Source organism: Salmo salar, chromosome ssa20 (assembly GCF_905237065.1).
Source record: "Salmo salar chromosome ssa20, Ssal_v3.1, whole genome shotgun sequence".
NCBI lineage: Eukaryota > Metazoa > Chordata > Actinopteri > Salmoniformes > Salmonidae > Salmo > Salmo salar.
The window spans coordinates 67,193,412-67,219,427 of NC_059461.1; the positions used below are offsets into that span (position 1 = coordinate 67,193,412).

At 41.8% G+C, this 26,016-nt stretch overlaps 1 protein-coding gene across 3 annotated transcripts; it reads right to left on the bottom strand.

The window, feature by feature from the left end:
* Positions 1-140: 140 nt before the first annotated feature.
* On the bottom strand, positions 141-24,304 carry vmp1 (vacuole membrane protein 1). 3 transcript variants are annotated; one of them, XM_014162779.2, is made up of 12 exons: positions 24,222-24,304; positions 23,501-23,605; positions 22,467-22,599; positions 22,251-22,341; positions 21,760-21,870; positions 10,697-10,861; positions 10,184-10,315; positions 7,922-8,002; positions 7,604-7,720; positions 4,885-4,946; positions 1,107-1,209; positions 141-975 (listed from the first exon to the last, which is right to left on the bottom strand). In XM_014162779.2, exons 2-12 carry the CDS (start codon positions 23,574-23,576, stop codon positions 823-825), a joined length of 1,224 nt encoding a protein of 407 aa, XP_014018254.1. In that variant the 5' UTR covers positions 23,577-23,605; positions 24,222-24,304; the 3' UTR covers positions 141-822.
* Positions 24,305-26,016: the final 1,712 nt, after the last annotated feature.

Below are 26,016 nucleotides of genomic sequence, written 5' to 3' on the forward strand. Positions count from 1 at the left end.
AATCTTGGTGGTCATGAGTGCCTAAGCACTATTACCTCAACAGTAGAAGACTCTCTATATACAATAATATGGGGCAAGCTTACAAGAATGGAAGCAATTGTTTAAATAGTGAGAGAGAAACTCAGACATGGAAACAAGAATGATTTAGGCATTTTTATATATTCTGCTCAAAGACCGTCTAAATGTACAGAATAAAAATGACACTAAGTTAGCTGAGTGTTAAGTTACAAATCCTTTTTGTTCCGTTTTGGTCCAAGTTAGTTCGTCCAGATCATTCAGAATACATGTGCATACATACCGTCCCAAAAAATATTTCCAGGATGTGCAAACCAATAACACATTGATCCGTCTTGATATTGCTATTTCCAAGAAACACAAATGACAGATGGTCTATTTCTGATCAACAGGACAAAACACAAGAAAATGTAACCCTGAAAACGTCCTTAGCATCATATCAGCATACACAATGTCTGAGTCCATCCATACAGTGAAATATTTGGTACAAATCAAAGTCTAGTGTTTAAGAACTGTGTTCAATGGAAGTAGGACCCTCCACCTTGCATAAGGCATTGCAGCTGGTATAGCTGCCAGCAAAACAGTTGACCTCCAGTTTCTGCTTAACTGTTCATAATATCCTATCATCAATCATCACACACTAAACACAGATGAGGGGAAACTACAAAACCTTAAGGACAAACAAACAGTATACATCCGTAAGCACACACAGAATAGTGCCAGTTCAGCCTCTTAAGAATGGAAAAGGGCGAGGTTAGTTTGAGACAGAGCCGAGGGACTCTCAGCAGTCAGTTGGTGAGTCTCTTATCACTTGGTTTTCTCCTCAGTGTACCTCTGCTGCCGACTCTGTTGTCGTCGCTTGGCGTAGCTCTGAGCCATGGAGTTGATGATGGAGAAGATAAAGTAACAGACCATGACCAGAACCACCTTCTCAAAGACCCATGCCAGCCAGTTCTCAGTCTGCACAGAGAGACATGCATACAGAGGAATATTACTCTTGACTAACACGAATGCATTACAATTTGTATTATCTTGGCAATCAATAAAATCACATGCTTAGGAAGGATGGATGATGGTAGTAGTGCTCTTACCGCCGGGGTGCCAGCGCCAGTGTGGTGGTGGAGTTTACTCCTCTGGGCCTCCAGGTACTCACTGAAGGGCTTCTGTATGGAGGGACCTACCCTTGGCAGAGACCTGACACAGTGGCAGGGCAAGGACATCCACAGGCAAGGGAGAGGCGAGGTGGGGGAAAAGAGGGAGGTAAAGACAGACAACATTATATCCCAGAGTACTTACCATATCAGCAGTATCCCTTCACATGGTAAAATAATGAGGCTTTGTAGAGGGAACCCTTGGTCCATAGGACCAGGGTTTAAAGAGAGCAGTCTACTGCTCATGATGTCGAGAGTTCCAATTTCTGTGTTTCTAGTTAGGCATCAAGTCTAGCTGGGAGTTGCCAGTGTAGTGGCTGAGAGCACACAGCAGAGTGAAGTGAGGCAGTCCTCATCTCTTATTTATTCCTGAGGTCCCTATAAGAAATCAGTCTGAGCCCAATAACCAGGAAGTGACTCGATATGCTGTCATCACAGCCTTATGGGTGAAAACAGATCAAAACTAGGCGTGTTCATCAATATGACTGTCCATATATGGGAGGGAGAGCAAAGGATTAGATCACTGTGTGGGCCCCTCAGTTCATCAGGGCTCTTTACATTATAGTTACAGGGAATGCAGACATAAATTTATTGGAAGAGAACCCTCAGACACCACAACTTGATGTACCTGAGTAACACCACAATAATTCATAGTTGGCAGTACTATACCAAAATAATTGGTATAGTTTAATCAATGTATCACAACCATCATTAAATACAATATACAAACATTTCTTAGACATGGTTAGAGTTTTTTTAAATGCAGGTGTTAATATAAACTTCATCTAAAACCTGACTAGACAGATTCAAGATAATTTACTATCGGGGTAAAAAGTTAATTGGAATTGCTGATCTTAAACAAAGGGATATGGCATGCCCATTCCCAGGCTAACTTTGAGTGACTCACTCAGCGACACACAAACTGCTGCAATCACCAACAGTTCCGATTCAGCATTCAAGCACCAGTGTAACACATAATAGTGAGTCTGACCAGTCAAACAATTGCAATGGTAGCAAGCAATTGTTCTTTCTCATGCGACTCATTTGAACTGTGAATAAGATACAACTAATTATCAGTTTATAGTGCTAAGATTTGTATTTTATTTGTTCATGATTAAAAAAAATTGTCAAGGAAGAGCTGAAGATTTTACCTCTATGTTAGATGGAAGTGATCATTTATTTTTCATTCAAACAGTGGCTTGCGAAAGTATTCACCACCTTGGCATTTTTCCTATTTTGTTGCCTTACAACCTGGAATTAAAATGTATTTTTTGTGGGTTTGTATTATTTGATTTACACAACATGCCTACCACTTTGAAGATGCAAAATTGAGTGTGCATAACTATTCACCCCCCAAAGTCAATACTTTGTAGAGCCACCTTTTGCAGCAATTACAGCTGCAAGTCTCTTGGTGTATATCTCTATAAGCTTGGCACATCTAGCCACTGGGACTTTTCCCCCATTCTTCAAGGCAAAACTGCTCCAGCTCCTTCAAGTTGGATGGGTTCCGCTGGTGTACCGCAATCTTTAAGTCATACCACAGATTCTCAATTGGATTGAGGTCTGGGCTTTGACTAGGCCATTCCAAGACGTTTAAATGTTTCCCCTTAAACCACTCGAGTGTTGCTTTAGCAGTATGCTTAGGGTCATTGTCCTGCTGGAAGGTGAACCTGTCCCAGTCTCAAATCTTTGGAAGACTGAAACAGGTTTCCCTCAAGAATTTCCTTGTATTTTGCGCCGTCCATCATTCCTTCAATTCTGACTAGTTTCCCAGTCCCTGCAGATGAAAAACATCCCCAGAGCATGATGCTGCTACAACCATGCTTCACAGTGGGGATGGTGTTCCTGGGGTGATGAGAGGTGTTGGGTTTGCGCCAGACATAGCGTTTTCCTTGATGGCCTAAAAGATACATTTGTCTCATCTGACCGGAGTACCTTCCATATGTTAGGAGAGTCTCCCACATGCCTTTTGGTGAACACCAAACATGTATGCTTATTTTTTTCTTTAAGCAATGGCTTTTTTCTGACCATTCTTCCGTAAAGCCCAGCTCTGTGGAGTGTACGGCTTAAAGTGGTCCTATGGACAGACACTCCAATCTCTGCTGTGGAGCTTTGCAGCTCCTTCAGGTTCTCTTTGTTGCCTCTCTGATTAATGCCCTCCTTGCCTGGTCCGTGAGTTTTGGTGGGCGGCCCTCTCTTGGCAGGTTTGTTGTGGTGCTATATTCTTTCCATTTTTTAATAATGATTTAAAATGGTGATCCGTGGGATGTTGAAAGTTTCAGGTATTTTTTTATAACCCAACCCTGATCTGTACTTCTCCACAACTTTGTCCCTAACCTGTTTGGAGAGCTCCTTGGTCTTCATTGTGCCGCTTGCTTGGTAGTGCCCCTTGCTTAGTGGTGTTGCAGATGCTGGGGCTTTCAGAACAGGTGTGTATATACTGAGAACATGTGACACTTAAATAAAGTTCCCCTGTGTGCAATCTAACTAAATATGTCATTTCTGAAGGTAATTGGTTGCACCAGATCTTATTTAGGGGCTTCATAGCAAAGGGGGTGAAAACATATGCACATACCACTTTTACGTTTTTTATTTAAGAATTGTTTTGAAACAAGTAATTTTTTCCTTTCACTACACCAATTTGGACTATTTTGTGTATGTCCATTACATGAAATCCATTTAAATTACAAATTGTAATGCAACAAGAAAGGAAAAACACCAATGGGGACAAATACTTTTGCAAGGCACTGTACATCCTGCAGTTATTGTTTCCCTGCTGCTGTCAGGGAGATTCTGGTGCAGTCAAAGCTAAACTGATGTGAGTCAGAACAGATTCCATCTGATAGGTGGTCAGCCAGCTGTGTGGGGTCCTATGTGGGGAATTGGTTTGCGTGTAAGGGAAATACCCTTAATGGTAAACACACACATCTGACTTTGATGTTAAGCTTTTATGATGGTATTTGTTCAGAATGATCAACAACTTTTTCACCATAGAATCAGACAAAAATGTAGGCTACACTCTGCCCATTGGCTGCTTTGCATATTCAAGCCTGTCTCAAAATACAACACTGCCCCTTTAAGGCTCTCCTGGAGGATGGTTGATCACCCTTGGTAGCATATAAAATACTGCAACATTACAATTATAACAAAATACTTGGTCTTATTAAATAATTCCCTCCAGGGCTCGAAATTAAGGGCGTCCCGTCGACAAATACTTTATGTCTACGGTACAAAACAGACTCTTAGACAGTTCTGGGAAGATTCATACAACCACTGCACAAAATAAAAAAAGCAATGATGCTGATGCAACAGATCAGACAGTTTAGCTTAGAATGTTGATACAGTAGTTTTATTTCTTAATATTATAAGCTCAACAATGTGCACATGGCTGTAGGCTGTGCGCAAATGTTCCAAAATGCAATTAGTGGGAAAACACCGCTCACTACATAGAACATGAGAAAAATGCTGGTTTCAATGGCATAGGCTATTAGACTTAAGTGTTTATAAAATAATTCCCTCAACATTTCTATGGTCTTATTTTGGTTCAGCTACTTTGAAATCCGGTTTTAAACAATTTTTATTTGTTTTTTTACTTAAGAGGACAAGCATCCATGTTGAGCCCCTGCCCCCCCAGGAAAGCAGAGGAAGAATGCTGAGTGGGCAAAGCAAAGCACCTCTCTCTTCATCTATACACATACATTAACAGACACATACTCACCCGATCAGAGACACCATCTGTTCCACTATGTGCTTGCTGAACGTTATAATAACAAACAGTTTCTGTGGGAAGACAAATGAATCAACTGGGTGATTAGTGATCAGTCTCAGTTAGAGACACAGACAGTGAGAACCTGAGTCGCCATCTGCACCGAGTTGGGGGACATATCCTATGAACACAGTGACACATGCCATCCCAGCCAAATCTGGACAGTAAAAGACCCATGAGGTCTGAGGGAGAAGAACAAAGCCTCCCCCGGACCCTGGTCCTCCTCAACCCTGGAGATCTTATCTGTCGGAAAGATATCAGTTTGTCTCTGTGAATGGTTTGTCCTCTGACAAATCAATTGTAAATTTCGGTGTTCCTCAAGGTTCCGTTTTAGGACCACTATTGTTTTCACTATATATTTTACCTCTTGGGGATGTCATTCGAAAACATAATGTTAAATTTCACTGCTATGCAGACGACACACAGCTGTACATTTCAATGAAACATGGTGAAGCCCCAAAATTGCCCTCGCTAGAAGCCTGTGTTTCAGACATAAAGAAGTGGATGGCTGCAAACTTTCTACTTTTAAACTCGGACAAAACAGAGATGCTTGTTCTAGGTCCCAAGAAACAAAGAGATCTTCTGTTGAATCTGACAATTAATCTGGATGGTTGTACAGTCGTCTCAAATAAAACTGTGAAGGACCTCGGCGTTACTCTGGACCCTGATCTCTCTTTTGAAGAACATATCAAGACTGTTTCAAGGACAGCTTTTTTCCATCTACGTAACATTGCAAAAATCAGAAATTTTCTGTCCAAAAATGACGCAGAAAAATTAATCCATGCTTTTGTTACTTCTAGGCTGGACTACTGCAATGCTCTACTTTCCGGCTACCCGGATAAAGCACTAAATAAACTTCAGTTAGTGCTAAATACGGCTGCTAGAATCCTGACTAGAACCAAAAAATTTGATCATATTACTCCAGTGTTAGCCTCCCTACACTGGCTTCCTGTTAAGGCAAGGGCTGATTTCAAGGTTTTACTGCTAACCTACAAAGCATTACATGGGCTTGCTCCTACCTATCTTTCCGATTTGGTCCTGCCGTACATACCTACACGTACGCTACGGTCACAAGACGCAGGCCTCCTAATTGTCCCTAGAATTTCTAAGCAAACGGCTGGAGGTAGGGCTTTCTCCTATAGAGCTCCATTTTTATGGAATGGTCTGCCTACCAATGTGAGAGACGCAGACTCAGTCTCAACCTTTAAGTCTTTACTGAAGACTTATCTCTTCAGTAGGTCCTATGATTAAGTATAGTCTGGCCCAGGAGTGTGAAGGTGAACGGAAAGGCTGGAGCAACGAACCGCCCTTGCTGTCTCTGCCTTGCCGGTTCCCCTCTTTCCACTGGGATTCTCTGCCTCTAACCCTTTTACAGAGGCTGAGTCACTGGCCTACTGGTGTTCTTCCATGCCGTCCATGGGAGGGGTGCGTCACTTGAGTGGGTTGAGTCACTGACGTGGTCTTCCTGTCTGGGTTGGCGCCCCCCCCTTGGGTTGTGCCATGGCGGAGATCGTTGTGGGCTATACTCGGCCTTGTCTTAGGACGGTAAGTTGGTGGTTGGAGACATCCCTCTAGTGGTGTGGGGGCTGTGCTTTGGCAAAGTGGGTGGGGTTATATCCTGCCTGTTTGGCCCTGTCCGGGGGTATCATCGGATGGGGCCACAGTGTCTTCTGATCCCTCCTGTCTCAGCCTCCAGTATTTATGCTGCAGTAGTTTATGTGTCGGGGGGCTAGGGTCAGTCTGTTACATCTGGAGTATTTCTCTTGTCTTATCCGGTGTCCTGTGTGTATTTAAATATGCTCTCTCTAATTCTCTCTTTCTCTCTTTCTGTCTTTCTCTCGGAGGACCTGAGCCCTAGGACCATGCCTCAGGACTACCTGGTATGATGACTCCTTGCTGTCCCCAGTCCACCTGGCCGTGCTGCTGCTCCAGTTTCAACTGTTCTGCCTGCGGCTATGGAACCCTGACCTGTTCACCGGACGTGCTTGTTGCACCCTCGACAACTACTATGATTATTATTATTTGACCATGCTGGTCATTTATGAACATTTTAACATTTTAACATTTTGACCATGTTCTGTTTTAATATCCACCCTGCACAGCCAGAAGAGGACTGGCCACCCCTCATAGCCTGGTTCCTCTCTAGGTTTCTTCCTAGGTTTTTGGCCTTTCTAGGGAGTTTTTCCTAGGGAGTTTTTCCTAGCCACCGTGCTTCTTTCACATGCTTTGCTTGCTGTTTGGGGTTTTAGGCTGGGTTTCTGTACAGCACTTTGAGAATATCAGCTGATGTACGAAGGGCTATATAAAAATAAATTTGATTTGATTTGATTTGTCAGATGCTGAGATCACTGGCTGGTACCACGGAGATGAATTGGTCTGGTTAGACGGCTCAGCTCTCACCACCACGACTCACAGTCAGTCTCTCACCGTCTGGGAGTAGATTAGTCACTGTGGCAGACTCAACAATAAAGCCTACAATTAAGAGTTTGATCTGGTTTACAAAAAGCAATGGCTCTCATTAAAGTGCTCTCCATACTCCTTTCATTTGGAATGGTCTTCTACAGCAGCACTCAAAGTACTTCAACACACAGAAACCATGGAATTACAGCCAACTGAACATATTCTGACATTGTCTGAATGTCTAATTGGTTAGTACAACTAAAATATTTACTTGTATGTGCATCTTGACGATGGCTTTCCCAATAAGCGTCGCTCCAAAGAAGGTCCAAAATGGTACCAGGAAGTGGCCACATGTTATACCAGCCAGGTCAAACAGAGGATTAGGTATCTGAAAGACAGGTTGTAACATGTGAAAATATATCCTGTAATAGAGGAGTTTGAGGTTTACCTTCATTTCCATAACTTCATTGCAACCAACATCAACATACAATATTCAGTGATGCACTTTAATAATAAAGGCCTCAACTTTAAAAAACAGTACAAGATAACAGAGTGCACGTCAAGTCATCAAATGTAGGTTTGGACTTACCGAGGCGCAGGCTAGAATCCCAAAGAATCCCACTTTCTGCACCATGTTCTGAACGCCCAGTTTTGCTCTTGTGACAAAATCCTGGAAACATAATTCAACAGTTTATTATCAAATATTACATTTATGCTTAACACCTTAACAAACAATTTTTTTCAATAATATCATGATATATAACCAAACTGAAAAACAAGTCTAATGTAATTCTGAAAAGGGTGTTACTTGATAAAGAATTCATGTGGTATAACAAACGCTATCAGATGGGCTATTATCTTTTCCTTTGATCTCTTTTAGCAGCTCTGCTAAAAGTCCAAGCCAAGAGTTGTTGGCAAAGAACTGTTGAACTCTTTTGATCTGATTGATATACACTATATTAAAATCAATGACGTCTTCAGTGATAATGTGTCAACCCTTGCCCTAAAACTATTCAGTTGTAAACGTCAGGTCAAAAACATCTGACATGAATCTCTATATCGAGACCTTAGGACTTACAAGGTTCCATCTGACATTTGTCAAAAAGGAGTTATTCACATAGAGTTTAGGAAGTCCTTCACGTGTAAAATGTGTCAGATTTGTGAAAAAGTCCATTTAAAATGAAAAAAATCTGAAAGTCTGAATCTGTGCAAACACCTTTGAACTTGGTGCTATAAAGGTTATATCTGCAATCCAATCACACAGAGCTGGGTTGTCAAAAAAAATGTCGATGTACTTTTTGAATCATGAAAGAGGAAGACATCACAAAACAGTCTGGGACTTGAAAAATACTCATCTCAAAACCATACATTTTTCAGATAGAACCTTCCAGTACCAAGTCCTTTGTTCATATCACAGGTTTTGCAATTACTTAGATTTTTTTTCACCACTTTTTCAGAAAAATGGCCATCACTTAAGCTCTTTATGGCAAACATAAATACAGGTGCCTTAAGGCATGTTTAAGAACCATTGGAGAGGCATTGCGTTTTTGTCTTGTTCGATATCAATATGAAAACCTTAAATTAAAAATAAATAAATAATAATTAACCTTCATTTAACTAGGCAAGTCAGTTAAGAACAAATTCTTATTTACAATGACGGCCTAGGAACAGTGGGTTAACTGCCTTGTTCAGGGGCAGAATGACAGATTTTTAGCTTGTCAGCTCGGGGATTTGATCTAGCAACCTTTCGGTTACTGGCCCAACGCTCTAACCACTAGGCTACCTGCCACCCCTTAATGGAAGGAGTATTTCACTAAAACTACAAACATACCACATTTTATTGATAACTAGCAAGTAGTTTACGGACTTTGGGTGTCAGTGACCAGAAAAATATATCAGTGTACTCATCCAGAGCTAAGCTTTAGCAATGTTGCTAGTTCTGCATAGGATATAGTGTATTGTTGTTATTTTAGTGAACTAATGACTGTGTAATGAACATTAATATATTTGCTGATGTGATTATAAAGAAGGAAGGGTATTCTCTTTATTTAATCATTAACATGTCTACCTGTTGAAATAATTGTAACATTCTGTGCCAGATAGAACCTTATGGCTGAACCTATATTGACATTTCAGAAACTTTTTACAAATGTTGGATTGGGTTTGGATACTCTGTAATTTAGGTACCTTTAAGGTGAGGACCTTAAATGGGTTATGAAAGAAGAATTCACTACCAAACAGTTCTGAGATGTTGGATGTAAAAACTTTGATACTCAATATCTCAAAACTATGCTTTGCGCAGATAGAACCTTATAGTCCCAAGGTCACAATATCTTAATAATAAATGAGTATGCAGTGGTACACACATTTACTAGTGAAGACATGATAAGATATTACTTCTTTATTTCAGATTCCATTAAGTGAGACTAGACTGGAGGAAAATCTGATTCTTAATCTAAGCTCTTTGCTTAGTTAGCAATCTAATCTAAAGGGTAGGCACTGGCTGTCATGTCAGTAGCCTGTTCACATTGCCTGTCCTTCAATTGAAAGGATCATGAAAGGCCTTAGGGATGATTAAAGGGGAGCTTGTTTCACCGTGACTCACTCCACTAGCAACGCTGTTACTGGAAATGGTGGGAGGAGGGGCTTTCAGAGAAGTCATGTGATAACTGGAAGCCAATCGCAGGCCAGATAGAGAAGTCAGTAGATAGTGATGGACAGTTAGGTAGAATTCCATCCCCAAATAAAATACTAAATGAGAGTATATAAGACTCCAGAGACTTGGGTGGAATGGGGCATTCAAGAGGTAGGCTACTACACTGTGAGAGGGGAGGACAGAGTCCCCACTCACCTGAGCAGTCTGTGCCTGCTCCAGCATCTCCTCAAACTCCTCATAGTCTTCGTCGTCTGGGTCTGCTCCAGATAGCCTGGCTGCTCGGGCCATGAAGTAGGGGGGCAACTCCCCAATGGCTGTGCCTGCACCCTGGAGAGACAGTCACACATTGATTTAGTTTAGCACTGGTTCATACCAGAGTCAAGCCTAGCTCTATGGTCTCTCACTACTAGAGAATCTCTTTGGTGAGGTTACGTGAGGTCAACTGAAGACTACCCATGTTGAGCCCTCAAGATGCCCCGATTGTTCTAAACCCAAAAGAGCGGTTTCCCCAGGCACAGATTAAGTCCTGGACCAAAAAACAAAAACGTTTTAAAAATGGACATTCCCCATTGAGCTTGCTTTTTTTGCCCAGGACTAGGCTTAATCTGTGTCCGGGAAACCACCCCATAGAGTTCACTAGAATGTTGAACCTAGATTTTAGGTTAATTCTACTTATTTTTGCCATTGAAGAAAGGCATGTTTACTCACCCACATACAGGCTTCCAGGCGGACCTTTGAGACAATGGACCAGAGTGAGATGCTGCCCTCCACTCCTCCCTCTGGACAGATGATCTGGTCTGGGTAGGGGGGCTCGGGGAAGTCTGTAGAACCACACTCGTACGCAGCCAGGGTGACTGATGCTATGTGTGGACCCTGAGAGCCAGAGGATAGATGGGTATTCCATAATTCAACTGAACATGTACAGTTGACACACACTAGAGCTGGGATGATAAACCGAAAATTACCGACACCACCTTCTTAGCAAAGCATTTAGCTTAATTTGTTGATTTTGCTACACAACAATGCAATCTGAAAAGCACATGACCTTTGCTCAAAATGCTATTGCGGGACAAAGACTGTTTTCAAAGCAACTACTGTTGTTCTAGTTACAGAGGCGATTCACAGCTTTCTGTGAGTATGTCAATGCGTTTCTCACCTCATAACATTGAGTTCATAACACCACTTTACAACCGGTGTAGGCTTTAGTTAGTATGGTTTTGATGCGCCCGCAGAGCCCAGTGCGCCATTTGCCTACATCAAGTAGCATAGGCCTAGCGCTGGAAAGTGTTTGTAGGACATTAGACTACATTTACTGATAGCCATGTAGACTAATCAATGAATCTATCTAGCTACAATATCATATTTAGAGTTTTGAGTTCCCACTTCCTCAGCTGGTGAATAATAGGCTATAGCTTGTAGGCCAATATGTACAAAGATGTCAGCAGATTCTCTACAGAGCCAAAAATAAATCTGATAATTCCAGATCCTATTTTGACAGGTTGCACATCAAAATATCAATCATGCATTTGCTGGATATGTTAGATGAAATCAAGGCTACAACCTCAGTTGTCTTACTTGGCACTGGAGAAATAAGTTGTCTAGAGCCGCATCGCTAATGTAAAGTAACTGTCAAAAAACATTTTTAAAAAATTGAGCAAAATAGTTATATTGCTATTAAATGTGACTTTTTGTACACAGCTCTAGCACTTACCCAACCCCCAAAAAAAGTGTTGTAATTTATTGCTGATTTATCGTTATTGGGGGGGGAAATGGGTCAATTTACTGCGACATGGATTTTTGTCCATGTCGCCCAGCTCTAGCCACCTGGCTTCATTAACAAGTAAGGGCAGTCAGGGCACCTGAAACCACAACACAGGAAGCCTAGTATGCCGTATCCTATTGAGATACCAAAGTGACAGGAGATAGACAGAAGACAATTAGTCAGGGCTGATCACCATAGCTCTCCTTGAGAAAGCGAGCAGACATGCTGAGGAGTCTTCTTTTCACAATACGGGTTCACCAGGTCTCAATCCCTGCCTTTCCATTCCTTCCATTACAAATCTATACTCGTTTCGCCATGATGGTGAGTCAATGATAACAAAACAACACCTTTTCATTATTTGGAAAGAAATAATCCACGAAACACAGCAAATGAAATGCACGGTGGCCATTGCCTTGAATGTTTAGCAAAATAAGAAAAACAGTCCCTACATTTCCATCTGAATCCAGCATTACCAGACTCATGAATCATACAATTATGCCTGTAACCCCCAGCTAAATGGGAGTATGGTATCTGCTCCTTACTATGGGGTATCTAATTCTTTAGGTCTGAGGTAAATCCATAGCAGCTCTTTAGAGGGCAGATGTTTCTGGCACCATTGAACTTGGTACTGTCCAACATGTTGACCTCACCTCAGTATGGTAAAGTGTGCACAAAGCCTAACTATTTTATCAGGGAGCACAACCTCGTCATTCTCCAGATAGGAGGATATTGTTAAGTGGAGAGTACAAAAAAACAGTTAAGCAAGCACTCTCATATCAGCACATATTTACACAAGTGGTTGATATGTTAGTGATGCCTTGATTGAAATATAAAGCAAACATACTGGTAATATCCACATGAACATTTGTACAATACAAAGTAGGCCTACCGCTATAGAAATCATGACACTGCATCTTTGAATGAATATAGCATAATTTAAGTGTTTATAAGTTGCATTAGACTAAGTGGGGCCAACCACTATACAAATCATGATACTGACACTGTCTTTATGAATTCATATTGAATAATTTGAGTGTTTGTAAGTTGCATTAGAGAGCTACAGTTTCTAATTTTGGAGAAGATGACTGAAAGCTGATGGAAATAACCACCCTCACACTGAGTGGGGAGATGTGGGAAAGGTCATACACATGTCTAGGGAAGGTGACACGTCATGAGGTCAACACCACCAACACTACCAGAGGCTGTGGTTTACAGGCATGTCTCTACTAGTGGGTTTAGGTAGTGTTTAGTGAGGAAAATGGGTCGTTAGGCATAGAATTGGAAAGGCTATCAAAGTAAATTGTATTTCCAAAGCAGTTATTTCAAAAGTTTAGTAGAAACCTTGCAATTTCCTATTTGTAAATGTGGAGCTGTTGACTCAAGGGTATCTATATCATAAGATCTAGTGAACAATGGCCACCTCAGTGAAAAAAATGGGGACCTCGGCAGAATCACTTCCTTGTCTTCGTCACAGTTGAATGCTTCATTTCACCACAGCCAAGATGGATGTCACAAACATACCACACAGTGAGGAAGGAGCGTGACTCAACCGCAGTCACACTATGATCAGGAACTAGGGCTGTGGCGGTCATGGAATTGTCGGACGGTAATTGTCATGCAAATACAGTGGGGGGAAAAAAGTATTTAGTCAGCCACCAATTGTGCAAGTTCTCCCACTTAAAAAGATGAGAGAGGCCTGTAATTTTCATCATAGGTACACTTCAACGATGACAGACAAAATGAGAGAAAAAAATCCAGGAAATCACATTGTAGGATTTTTAATGAATTTATTTGCAAATGATGGTGGAAAATAAGTATTTGGTCAATAACAAAAGTCTATCTCAATACTTTGTTATATACCCTTTGTTGGCAATGACACAGGTCAAACGTTTTCTGTAAGTCTTCACATGGTTTTCACACACTGTTGCTGGTATTTTGGCCCATTCCGCCATGCAGATCTCCTCTAGAGCAGTGATGTTTTGGGGCTGTCGCTGGGCAACACAGACTTTCAACTCCCTCCAAAGATTTTCTATGGGGTTGAGATCTGGAGACTGGCTAGGCCACTCCAGGACCTTGAAATGCTTCTTACGAAGCCACTCCTTTGTTGCCCGGGCGGTGTGTTTGGGATCATTGTCATGCTGAAAGACCCAGCCATGTTTCATCTACAATGCCCTTGCTGATGGAAGGAGGTTTTCACTCAAAATCTCACGATACATGGCCCCATTCATTCTTTCCTTTACACGGATCAGTTGTCCTGGTCCCTTTGCAGAAAAACAGCCACAAAGCATGATGTTTCCACCCCCATGCTTCACAGTAGATATGGTGTTCTTTGAATGCAACTCAGCATTCTTTGTCCTCCAAACACGACGAGTTGAGTTTTTACCAAAAAGTTCTATTTTGGTTTCATCTGACCATATGACATTCTCCCAACCCTCTTCGGGATCATCCAAATGCTCTCTAGCAAACTTCAGATGGGCCTGGACATGTACTGGCTTAAGCAGGGGGACACGTCTGGCACTGCAGGATTTGAGTCCCTGGCGGCGTAGTGTGTTACTGATGGTAGGCTTTGTTACTTTGGTCCCAGCTCTCTGCAGGTCATTCACTAGGTCCCCCCGTGTGGTTCTGGGATTTTTGCTCACCGTTCTTGTGATAATTTTGACCCCACGGGGTGAGATCTTGCGTGGAGCCCCAGATCGAGGGAGATTATCAGTGGTCTTGTATGTCTTCCATTTCCTAATAATTGCTCCCACAGTTGATTTCTTCAAACCAAGCTGCTTACCTATTGCAGATTCAGTCTTCCCAGCCTGGTGCAGGTCTACAATTTTGTTTCTGGTGTCCTTTGACAGCTCTTTGGTCTTGGCCATAGTGGAGTTTGGAGTGTGACTGTTTGAGGTTGTGGACAGGTGTCTTTTATACTGATAACAAGTTCAAACAGGTGCCATTAATACAGGTAACGAGTGGAGGACAGAGGAGCCTCTTAAAGAAGAAGTTACAGGTCTGTGAGAGCCAGAAATCTTGCTTGTTTGTAGGTGACCAAATACTTATTTTCCACCATAATTTGCAAATAAATTCATTAAAAATCCTACAATGTGATTTTCTGGATTTTTTTTTCTCATTTTGTCTGTCATAGCTGACGTGTACCTATGATGAAAATTACAGGCCTCATCTTTTTAAGTGGGAGAACTTGCACAATTGGTGGCTGACTAAATACTTTTTTCCCCCCACTGTAATTTCCGTTCCACACTATCCCAAAGATGGTCTATTGGGTTGAGGTCTGGGGACTGCGCTGGCCACTCAAGTAAACTGAACTCGCTGTCCTGTTCCATGCAATGTTTTTCCACTCCTCAATTGTCTAGTGTTGTTGATCGCGTGCCCACTGGAGCCGCTTCTTCTTGTTTTTAGCTGATAGGAGTGGAACCCCGTATGGTCGTCTGCTGCAATAGCCCATCTGTGACAAGGATCGACAAGTTGTATGTTCGGAGATACCATTCTGCACCATTATTTGTCTGTTTGTGGCCTGCCTGTTAGCTTGCACGATTCTTGCCATTCTCATCAAACGAGCCGTTTTCACCCACAGGACTGCCGCGGAGTGGTTGTCTCATCATTCTCGGTAAACCCTAGACAAAAGATGTGTGTGAAAAGCCCAGGAGAGCGGATGTTTCTGAGACACTGGATCTGGCGTACCTACCACCGACGATCATACCACGCTCAAAGTCACTTAAGTTACTCATTTTGCCAATTCTAACGTTCAATCGAACAGTAACTGAATCCCTAGATGCCAGTCTGCCTGCTTTATATAGCAAGCCACGGCCACGTGACTCACTGTCTGTAGGAGCTATCCATTTTCGTTAACGGGGTGGTGTACCTAATAAACTGGGAGTATATTGTTACTTTTTCCTCAACTTGTTTCTCTTAACTTTATAGCAAGTCAAGCTAGCTTGCACTGCAGAGTAGCTAGTTAACTAGGCAACTAAATGCTAGGCTGAAGATACCAGTGTAGCTAGTGACCTCCACCTAATAATCATCATAAAAAACAAACGTCATTACCATCACAATAAACTTAAAAGGGGAGGCAACTGTCATAATATAATTGGCTTAACAGCCCATGTGTATTATTCAAGTCATCAATGGACTCTAGCGGCAGGTAGCCTAGTGGTTAGAGCGATGGACTAGGAACCGAAAGGTTGCAAGATCGAATCTCCGAGCTGACAAGGTAAAGATCTGTCGTTCTGCCCTTGAACAAGCGAGTTAACCCACTGTTCCTAGGCCATCATTAAAAATAATAATATGTTCTTAATAAAGGTAAAATAAAATAGCTGGACTGAAAACTCAATGTTTGAAAAATGTCAAAGCATGCTTCGTCTGTCTGACAATGGAGCCTTCAAAAGGGGGCATTGCGATTCCTCCCAGTTGTGAACGTCCCCAATGAAATGCATGACATCCGGCGTAACAGTGTACTTATGGGTAATGTGAACGAGGCTTAAGTCTGCAACTCAAATGATTTGAAAAAGTTCCATGAAAGTCATGAACTCTGCTCTGTTTCTGGCGCAGGCTACACACACTTCAGTCTCTACTTCACAATTTGACAAGCACTTGATAATATTCTCACCTATCAGACTATTCTTAATACTACTACACCAGCTCTGACGCTCATTGTTTGTGGCAGGGCTTGAAAACTATTATTACGGACTACAAAGGGAAACCCAGACGCGAGCTGCCCAGTGATGCGAGTTTACCAGACGAGCTAAAATACTTTTATGCTCGCTTCGAGGCAAGCAACACTGAAGCATGCACGAGAGCACCAGCTGTTCTGGTTGACTGTGTGATAACACTCTCGGTAGCCGATGTGGGCAAGACCTTTAAACAGGTCAACATTCACAAAGCCGCAGGGCCAGACGGATTACCAGGACGTGTACTCAAAGCATGCGCGGACCAACTGGCAAGTGTTTTCACAGACATTTTCAACCTCTCCCTGTTTGAGTCTAATACCTATATGTTTCAAGGAGACCACCATAGTCCCTGTGCCCAAGGAAGCATAGGTAACCTGCCTAAATGATTACCGCCCCGTAGCACTCACGTCGGTAGCCATGAAGTGCGTTGAAAAGCTGGTCATGGCTCACATTAACCTGTTGGGTCTAGGGGGCAGCATTTGCACGTCTGGATAAAAAAAATGTACCCGATTTAATCTGGTTACTAATCCTACCCAGTAACTAGAATATGCATATACTTATTATATATGGATAGAAAACACTCTAAAGTTTCCAAAACTGTTTGAATGGTGTCTGTGAGTATAACAGAACTCATTTGGCAGGCAAAACCCTGAGACATTTTCTGACAGGAAGTGGATACCTGATGTGTTGTATTGACTTTAAACCTATCCCATTGAAAAACACAGGGGTTTAGGAATATTTTGGCACTTCCTATTGCTTCCACTAGATGTCACCAGCCTTTACAAAGTGTTTTGAGTCTTCTGGAGGGAGATCTGACCGAACAAGAGCCATGGAACGATGATGGCCCATTAGACACCTTGCGCGCGAGTTCATGTTGGGTACCCTCGTTCCAATACGTTATAAAAGAGTATGCATTCGTCCACCTTGAATATTATTCATGTTCTGGTTAAAAAAGGCCCTAATGATTTATGCTATACAACGTTTGACATGTTTGAACGAACGGAAATATATTTTTTCCCCTCGTTCATGACGAGAAGTCCGGCTGGCTTACATCATGTGCTAACGAGACGGAGATTTTTGGACATAAATGATGAGCTTTTTTGAACAAAACTACATTCGTTATGGACCTGTGATACCTGGAAGTGACATCTGATGAAGAGAATCAAAGGTAATGGATTATTTACATAGTATTTTCGATTTTAGATCTCCCCAACATGACGTCTAGTCTGTATCGCAACGCGTATTTTTCTGGGCGCAGTGCTCAGATTATTGCAAAGTGTGATTTCCCAGTAAGGTTATTTTTAAATCTGGCAAGTTGATTGCGTTCAAGAGATGTAAATCTATAATTCTTTAAATGACAATATAATATTTTACCAATGTTTTCTAATTTTAATTATTTAATTTGTTACGCTGACTTGACTGCCGGTTATTGGAGGGAAACGATTTCCTCAACATCAATGCCATAGTAAAACGCTGTTTTTGGATATAAATATGAACTTGATAGAACTAAAAATGCATGCATTGTCTAACATAATGTCCTAGGAGTGTCATCTGATGGAGATTGTAAAAGGTTAGTGCATCATTTTAGCTGGTTTTATGGTTTTGGTGACCCTGTCTTTGACTTGACAAAACATTACACACAACTCTTGTAAATGTACTGTCCTAACATACTCTAAATTTATGCTTTCGCCGTAAAACCTTTTTGAAATCGTAAAACGTGGTTAGATTAAGGAGATGTTTATCTTTCAAATGGTGTAAAATAGTTGTATTTTTGAAAAATTTGAATTTTGACATTTATTTGGATTCAAATTTGCCGCTCTTGAAATGCACCTGCTGTTGATGGAGTGCACCACGGGTGGCACGCTAGCGTCCCACCTAGCCCCAAGAGGTTAACAGCGTCCTCCCGGACACCCTAGACCCACTCCAATTTGCATACCACCCCAACAGATCCACTGATGATGCAATCTCAATCGCACTCCACACTGCCCTTTCTCACCTGGACAAAAGGAACACCTATGTGAGAATGCTGTTCATTGACTACAGCTCAGCATTCAACACCATAGTGCCCACAAAGCTCATTATTAAGCTAAGGACCCTGGGACTAAACACCTCCCTCTGCAACTGGATCCTGGCCTTCCAGACGGGTGGATCCTGGCCTTCCAGACGGGTGGATCCTGGCCTTCCAGACGGGTGGATCCTGGCCTTCCAGACGGGTCGCCCCCAGTTGGTAAGGGTAGGCAACAACACGTCTGCCACACCGATCCTCAACACTGGGCCCCTCAGGGGTGTATACTTAGTTCCCTCCTGTACTCCTTGTTCACCCACGACTGCGTGGCCAAACACGACTCCAACACCATTAAGTTTGCTGACGACACAACAGTGGTAGGCCTGATCACCGACAACGATGAGACAGCCTATAGGGAGAAGGTCAGAGAACTGGCAGTGTGGTGCCAGGACAACAACCTCTCCCTCAATGTGAGCAAGACAAAGGAGCTGATCGTGGACTACAAGAAAAGGCGGGCAAACAGGCCCCCAGTGACATCGACGGGCCTGTAGTGGAGCGGGTCGAGAGTTTCAAGTTCCTTGGTGTCCACATCACCAACGAACTATCATGGTCCAAACACACCAAGACAGTCGTGAAGAGGGCACGACAAAACCTTTTCCCCCTCAGGAGACTGAAAAGAATTTTGCATGGGTCCCCAGATCCTCAAAAACTTCTACAGCTGCACCATCGAGAGCATCCTGGCCGGTTGCATCACTGCCTGGTATGGCAACTGCTCGGCATCTGACCGTAAGGCGCTACAGGGGGTAGTGCGTACAACCCAGTACATCACCAGCGCCAAGCTTTCTGCCATCCAGGACCTATATAATAGGCGGTGTCTTAGGAAAGCCCATAATCGTCAGAAACTCCAATCACCCAAGTTATAGACTGTGATCTCTGCTACCACATGGCAAGCGATACCAGAACACCAAGTCTAGGACCAAAAGGCTCCTTAACAGCTTCTACCCCCAAGCCATAAGACTGCTGAACAACTAATCAAATGGCCACCGGACTATTTACATTGACACCCCCCCATGCAGTCACTTCACCCCTACCTACAAATTACCTCAACTAACCTGTACCCCCGCACATTGACTCGGTACTGGTACCCCCTGTATATAGCATCGTTATTGTTATTGTGTTACTTTTTATCTTTAGTTTATTTGGTAAATATTTGAACTCTTCTTGAACTGCACTGTTGGTTAGGGGTTTGTAAGTAAGCATTTCACGTTAAGGTCTACACTTGTTATATTCGGCGCATGTGACAAAAAGTTTGATTTGATTAGAATTAAAATATGGTCTTTACATATAGCCTACTAATTTTAACAAGTGTATAAAACAGCCTCAATTTGTCGTAGATTCTACAAGGTGTTGAAACCGTTCCACAGGGATGCTGGCTCATGTTGACTCTAATACTTCCCACAGTTGTGTCAAGTTGCTGGATGTCCTTTGAGTGGTGGGCCATTTTTGTGAAAAACCCAGCAGCGTTGCAGATCTTCATACTAACCGGTGCCCCTGGCACCTACTGCCATATCTCGTTCAAATGCACTTAAATATTTTGTCTTACCCATTCACCCTCAATGGAACGCATACACAATCCATGTCTCAAGGCTTAAAAATCCTTCTTTAACCTGTCTCCTTATTTATTTATTTATTTTAAAAGCCCCCCCCCAAATAACATAGCCTGCACTCGAATAGAAAATGGAGGAAGCTCTTCCCTCATTCTCTCACTCACAATTTGAATTAGCAATAAAAAAATAAAAAATAAAAATCGAGCAATAAATAGCAGCACAAGAAAGCTTGGATCCTCTTTTAAAATAGTGGTCGGTCAAAATTCTTTACACACACGATTGTGCAATGACTGGGTTTATAAGAACACGTATCACTAGACTCTGTAGGCTGTAGGCTCTCCAACTCTGTTCCAGGGATCCTTAGGCCTATAGGCTATGCTTAGAGTTATTTGGCCACTTTAGTTGTGCTACGAACCTTGTCAAAACATACAGGCCTATTGGCTAGGATACATGATGCATGTGACTATGATTTGAAAAAGTCGCAAAAAGTGTCTTCCCTTAGACTGCACATGCTGACCATCATTCACAAGTGATTATTATTATTATTATTATTTCACTCATTAGACTTTTCTCAATTTAATTTTGTCTTTACATATGCCAAATAATGTGTGTGAAATTAGTTTTGATTTAGAATGGGCCATTATCAAGCACCTGTAGGAACAGGGGGGGAAAAAAAGACGTCATAGTGAATGGAGGACACTTTTCCCATGGTTCATTTTCATGCCAGATAACCTACTCCGGTTGTAAAATAAGCAATGTGCTTAATATTAGGAAAGTTGAGAAATAAATAAAGTAGGCCTAGCCTATAGAAAGCTGATAAGATCCTCTTCAATAGAGGCCATCAAAATTATTTTTTGCATAGCCTATAGAAATTTTGCGCATCATGGGCTTATATTAACACTTATTTCATTCTATGCATCAACCAGCTATGAGGAGCTGGCTCTCGCTGCGCAACAGGTGATCCTATTCTGCTCAAACTCAATGTCAGGGCTCTCTTTCAGTGTTTGATTTGATTTTCGATTGCATTTGCATTGATGTCAGAGTGATTATAGGAACAGATCGCTGAGTACCAGGTCATTAGCAACCGGCCGTTAGCAAGTTTGGTAGGCTACTAATGACCATCAGTGGCATCAGAGCGCAGTTTTGGAGAAGCCAAGTTACCGTGACTCAACGGTCACATGGAATTTGACTGCGGGTGTAGCGATAATACGGTCACTGTAACAGCCCTAATCAGGGCCCAGTTTCTCAAAAGTTATCTATTTGGACTTAGTTCAGATAGATAACTTTTGAAAAACTGTGCCCAGAGGTGAAAGGCAGATCTATGGAGAACTGAACACAAAGAATGAGATAGGAAGTATGAGGCCACCCACTGGACAAACTGTGGATATGTATTACATTTCTGGTAGTGGTCAGCGTTAAATATCACTCAGATGATGGAAATATCCTGTGCACAAAATATGTCCCTCTTGCTCAAAGAGGACAAGGACAAGCCTGTCATCTAATTCAACGTAACTATATATTTTTGTATCTATTGTGCCAGTTATGGAACAACAAGCAGAGCTAACAGACTCACAAAAATATCCAATGTCACATACTGTGCCAGCATTCTCAGATAAGTAATTACTACAGAGATACAGCAGGCTTTTCCACTGTCTGAGCGTGATAAGTTAGCTTATGTTTTTGTTGGCACAGCTGACAGGCAAGGGAAGGGTGGTTATCTTACTTACCAGGTATAGTAGGAAGGTATGTAGGCCAGTCCCAAGGCCTACTGAGGACAGGATGCCCAAACCTACCCAGTAGGCACACCACAGGAATCTCTTCTCCAGGTACTGCACATACTGCAAAGGAGAACAGACAGGAGGGGGAAAGAGAAGTAGAGAAAGCTTTAGGCTTTTGCATGGACATAGATAGCCATAACATACTACTGCAAAATACTTTTATCCTTTGGAGAGAACATTGGTGATCTATGTTATGCTAAGGATAGTGGTGGAAAAAGAGGAAATGTAAAAATTGTACACCATAATATCAACATATACATTTTGTTACATCCAATGTATTGGCCTGAGCCTCAAGCAAAAAATGTCTCCTCCTCAGATGACCTTTCCTCTAGAAATGCTGTGTATCTGAATGAACAGTTACTTATCTTTAACCATTAAACATCTCAAATAAATCAATTACAGAGGAGGTGATAGAGGTTTCTGTTTCTCTCCTTCCTTACCTTCTGGTGTGCTCCCTCAGTGGAGTAGGCAAGGGAGAAGAGTGAACACAATACCAGGATCAAGAACACTGTACCCCTTCTTTGCCATAACCTATAGAGGGGAGAAGTAAAACAGTTTATTAGGTACAACTACTTAATGACTAGACTGGCAAACTGAAAAAAGCTTTCAACTGATCAGTTGATTTCTAGTTTTACTGTTAAGTATTGGTGGTTTACTTTAATGTCCATTTCTTTAGTGTGATGAAGGTTTCCAGGAGGAAGTAGTGCAGTGTGACGATAGGCCTCCTCCACAGCACCAGAGCGAGACGCTCCTCCCGATCTTTCTGCCTCCTCTCACTCACCGCAGAGTCTGTAGATTCCGGAGCACACTCGTGAGGTCAGACTAACTTATAAAGTGGGATAGTTTTTAAAAAGCTACTGCAATATCCCATTATTTTGCTGGACACCAGGCGGTGTCAGAGGAAAGCCCTAAAAATGGTCAAAGACTCCAGTCACCCTAGTCATAGACTGATCTCTCTGCTACCGCACTGCAAGCGGTACCGGAGCGCCAAGTCTAAGTCCAAGAGGCTTCTAAAACAACTTCTACACCCAAGCCATAAGACTCCTGAACATCTAATCAAATGGCTACCCAGACTATTTGCATTCCCCTCCCCCCCTTTACACTGCTGCTACTCTCTGTTATTATCTATGCATTGTCACTTTAATTCTACCTACATGTACATATTACCTCAACTAACCGGTGCCCCCGCACATTGAATTTGTACCAGTACCCCCTGTATATAGCCTCGCTATTGTTATTTACTGCTGCTCTTTAATTATTTGTTACTTTTTTTGTTGTATTTTCTTAACTGCATTGTTGGTTAAGGGCTCGTAAGTAAGCATTTCACTCTAAGGTCTACACCTGTTGTATTCGGCGCATGTGACAAATACAATTTAATTTGACAGACTATCTTGACTTTCACAAAGTCATGTGACTGTCTAGGCCTAAGTAGGAACATAAAACTAGCAATTGGTGGTGTTCTATAGTCTAGACCTTTTAATCATTTAGTTGTTAATTAACTATGGAATAAATTAGTACCCAACAGCTTGGGACCATTCTGGCAATACTGGAATGTTGCAAGAATAATTTTTGCCGTTGCTGCTTACCAATAGCAACACACACCATTCTCCTTCCTTGGTAAAATTGTTTATCTATTCTCCATAAAAACACAGCCTAATGCTGGTTCAGTTGGAGCAGTTTCAAAACCAACCTGCAAAATGTCCATTCTGTTTGTCTTTGGTTCCTCGCTTCTGTGGTTGTTCACAGCTTGCCCCATTCTTTGCCATCTCATTCACTGTTGAATCGACCAGACAACCTGAAGACAAGACCAGCAAATACGTTTTTTTTTTTTTTTGGCCTCTGTCAACGGTAGGAAGCACATTAGCTAGTTATTGCTTGTCACTAAATGACAGCTAGTGGAAGATGTTGCCACACGCTAAAGTTGGCTAGCTAACCGGCATACAAGCTAACAAACAGCTGATAACAAGTAACCCTTATTCACGACTCAAACTCCATTGGATTACATTGGCCGGCTGTATAAACCACCATGGGTTTTCAAGAACTAGCTAACAAGTAGCGTGTGTAATATCACTCCCTTAGCTAGCTGGCTGGAGTGAGTTTATAAAAACATAGTTAGCTACAATTAATTGTTCAATGTTTCTAACTATTAATAACGGATTATAAACTACAGTAACCCATTGCATGTTGACGTCGCTAGTTGGCCAGATAGCTCTGTCTAGCTAAGTGGCTAGCTAACGACACTGTGGAAATAGTATAGGCTACAACAACCATGGAAACATGTTAGGATCTAGTTACTTCAGTTGTTGTGTTGACTGTAATGCCACAACTCTGTTCACATTCGAAAATGATACATATTCTAGACAAATATAAATGTGTTAGTCACACAAATTGAATGAAATGATCTGTCATACCTACGAATCTTCTTCCTGGAGGAATGTTCTTCTTCTATGGTATATTGGCGATCGCACAACTTAATGTGCATCCCGCCACCTACTGTGCGGGGTGGAAACAGGATTCCCAAAAATTTAACAAAATACACCCCCCCCCAAAAAACTACCAAACTACCAAAAAATAAACTAAACCAAATCAAACAACTTTTCAGTAAAAAAATAAAACAGATCTTATTCCTACACAGCCTCAAGGGGAACCTGGGAGGGTGGGTCTTCCGGTGCCAGTACTCCTTGCAAGTCTTCAGATGTAAAATCCTTAAGTCCCAAAACCTTTTCTGCCGCAGCCACAATAATGTCCAGTTTCTTAGACTTCTTTGAGACTTGTGCTGTACAGTTTATACATGTGGCAATGAATGCCACAAAATCCACCTTTTTAACACACAGGGTATCTTTTGACTGGAAGCAAACATTTACTACAGGCTGTGGTGCATTCACTACCATACAGTATCTTCACTTGTTTTCTCAATTATTTTAATCGCCTCCACATAAGAGATTCGATTGACCGCTCAAACTTTTGCCACCTTAGTCTCCTTCACCCTTACAGGGCACTCCAGGAACACCTAAAACAACAAGACCGACAGACTTTCTTATTTTTCTCCATTCATCCAGCGGGTCAGACGCTCAGCACCAACCACCAGTGTTGGGGAGTACAAAAAATTACAACAAAAACTGTAATTGTAATCCATTACGTTACCAGCAAAAATATTGCAATCAGATTACATATACAATAGGCCTATAGTAAATGCAGCAAATGGCATTCAATTTTCACATGTAAATAGCACTTTTCAGTAGTGCTGAAAGCATGCCATTCCATGGCGCAGCATTTATTTTTCAACTCGAATCAATGAGCCCAATCAGTCCTCCATGACAACAATATCATAAACAACAGAGTATGGCTGGCTAATAAGTCCTTTGTTTTGGGGTTATGCTCAGGTAAAACAATTTGGCTAATCTATACTTCCATATTTCCATGTGCTATTCTTGAAGATCAAGGGGTATAACATTTATTGGAATGACTGGAATTCTGATAGACTTTGGTTTTTAATGTAAAGATATAATTTAATCGTATTATTATATGTAGTAGAAAGTGATGGGTTAGAAAAAGCCTACCTAACCAATTCATAAAGTAAAATTTAACATCCATATACAGTATGGCCAGCAATGTAAACTTTAACATTGATTTATCCTGCAATAGATATCATTCAATTGGTAACATACATTTTGTCTTCTTCGAATGCCTCTTAAGTGAAAAGTAATCTAAAAGTAACTCAATGTTATCAGATTACATTACTGAGTTTGGATAATCCAAAAGTTACGTTACTGATTACAATTTTGGACAGGTAACTAGTAATTGTGACGGATTACATTTAGAAAGTAACCTACCCAACAACACCAGGATTTTTCTTCAGGTATTCAACCTGAACATCCATCGTCACCCCTGAGATAACTCCTTTGACGGGTGCTCAACTCCGAAGTTCAAAACACAAAACTTCTGTTGTTCAGATTCTTTTGAGGCTCACTGCAATCTTCCTCTGTTCTTCAGAAATACAATTAATCAAAATAAGACCATTCGTGGTCACTCTGACAGACTCCACTTTTCCCAGCGCATACATCACCATTTTTTACACCTCAAACGGGTTTCCCACATATGCATCCTTACTCAACAAACGCATCCCGGGCCCTCCCGAGTGGCACAGTGGTCTAAGGCAGTGCTAGAGGCGTCACTACAGACCCGGGTTCGATCCCGGGCTGTGTT

Coding starts and splice junctions, on each gene's coding strand:
- vmp1 (XM_014162779.2), bottom strand. CDS start 23,576: ATGGCAAAGAATGGGGCAAGCTGTGAACAACCACAGAAGCGAGGAACC. Junction 10,862..21,759: donor ATACCTTCCTACTATACCTG/GTAAGTAAGATA, acceptor TCTGGCTCTCAG/GGTCCACACATAGCATCAGT. Junction 7,721..7,921: donor GGATTCTAGCCTGCGCCTCG/GTAAGTCCAAAC, acceptor CCTGTCTTTCAG/ATACCTAATCCTCTGTTTGA.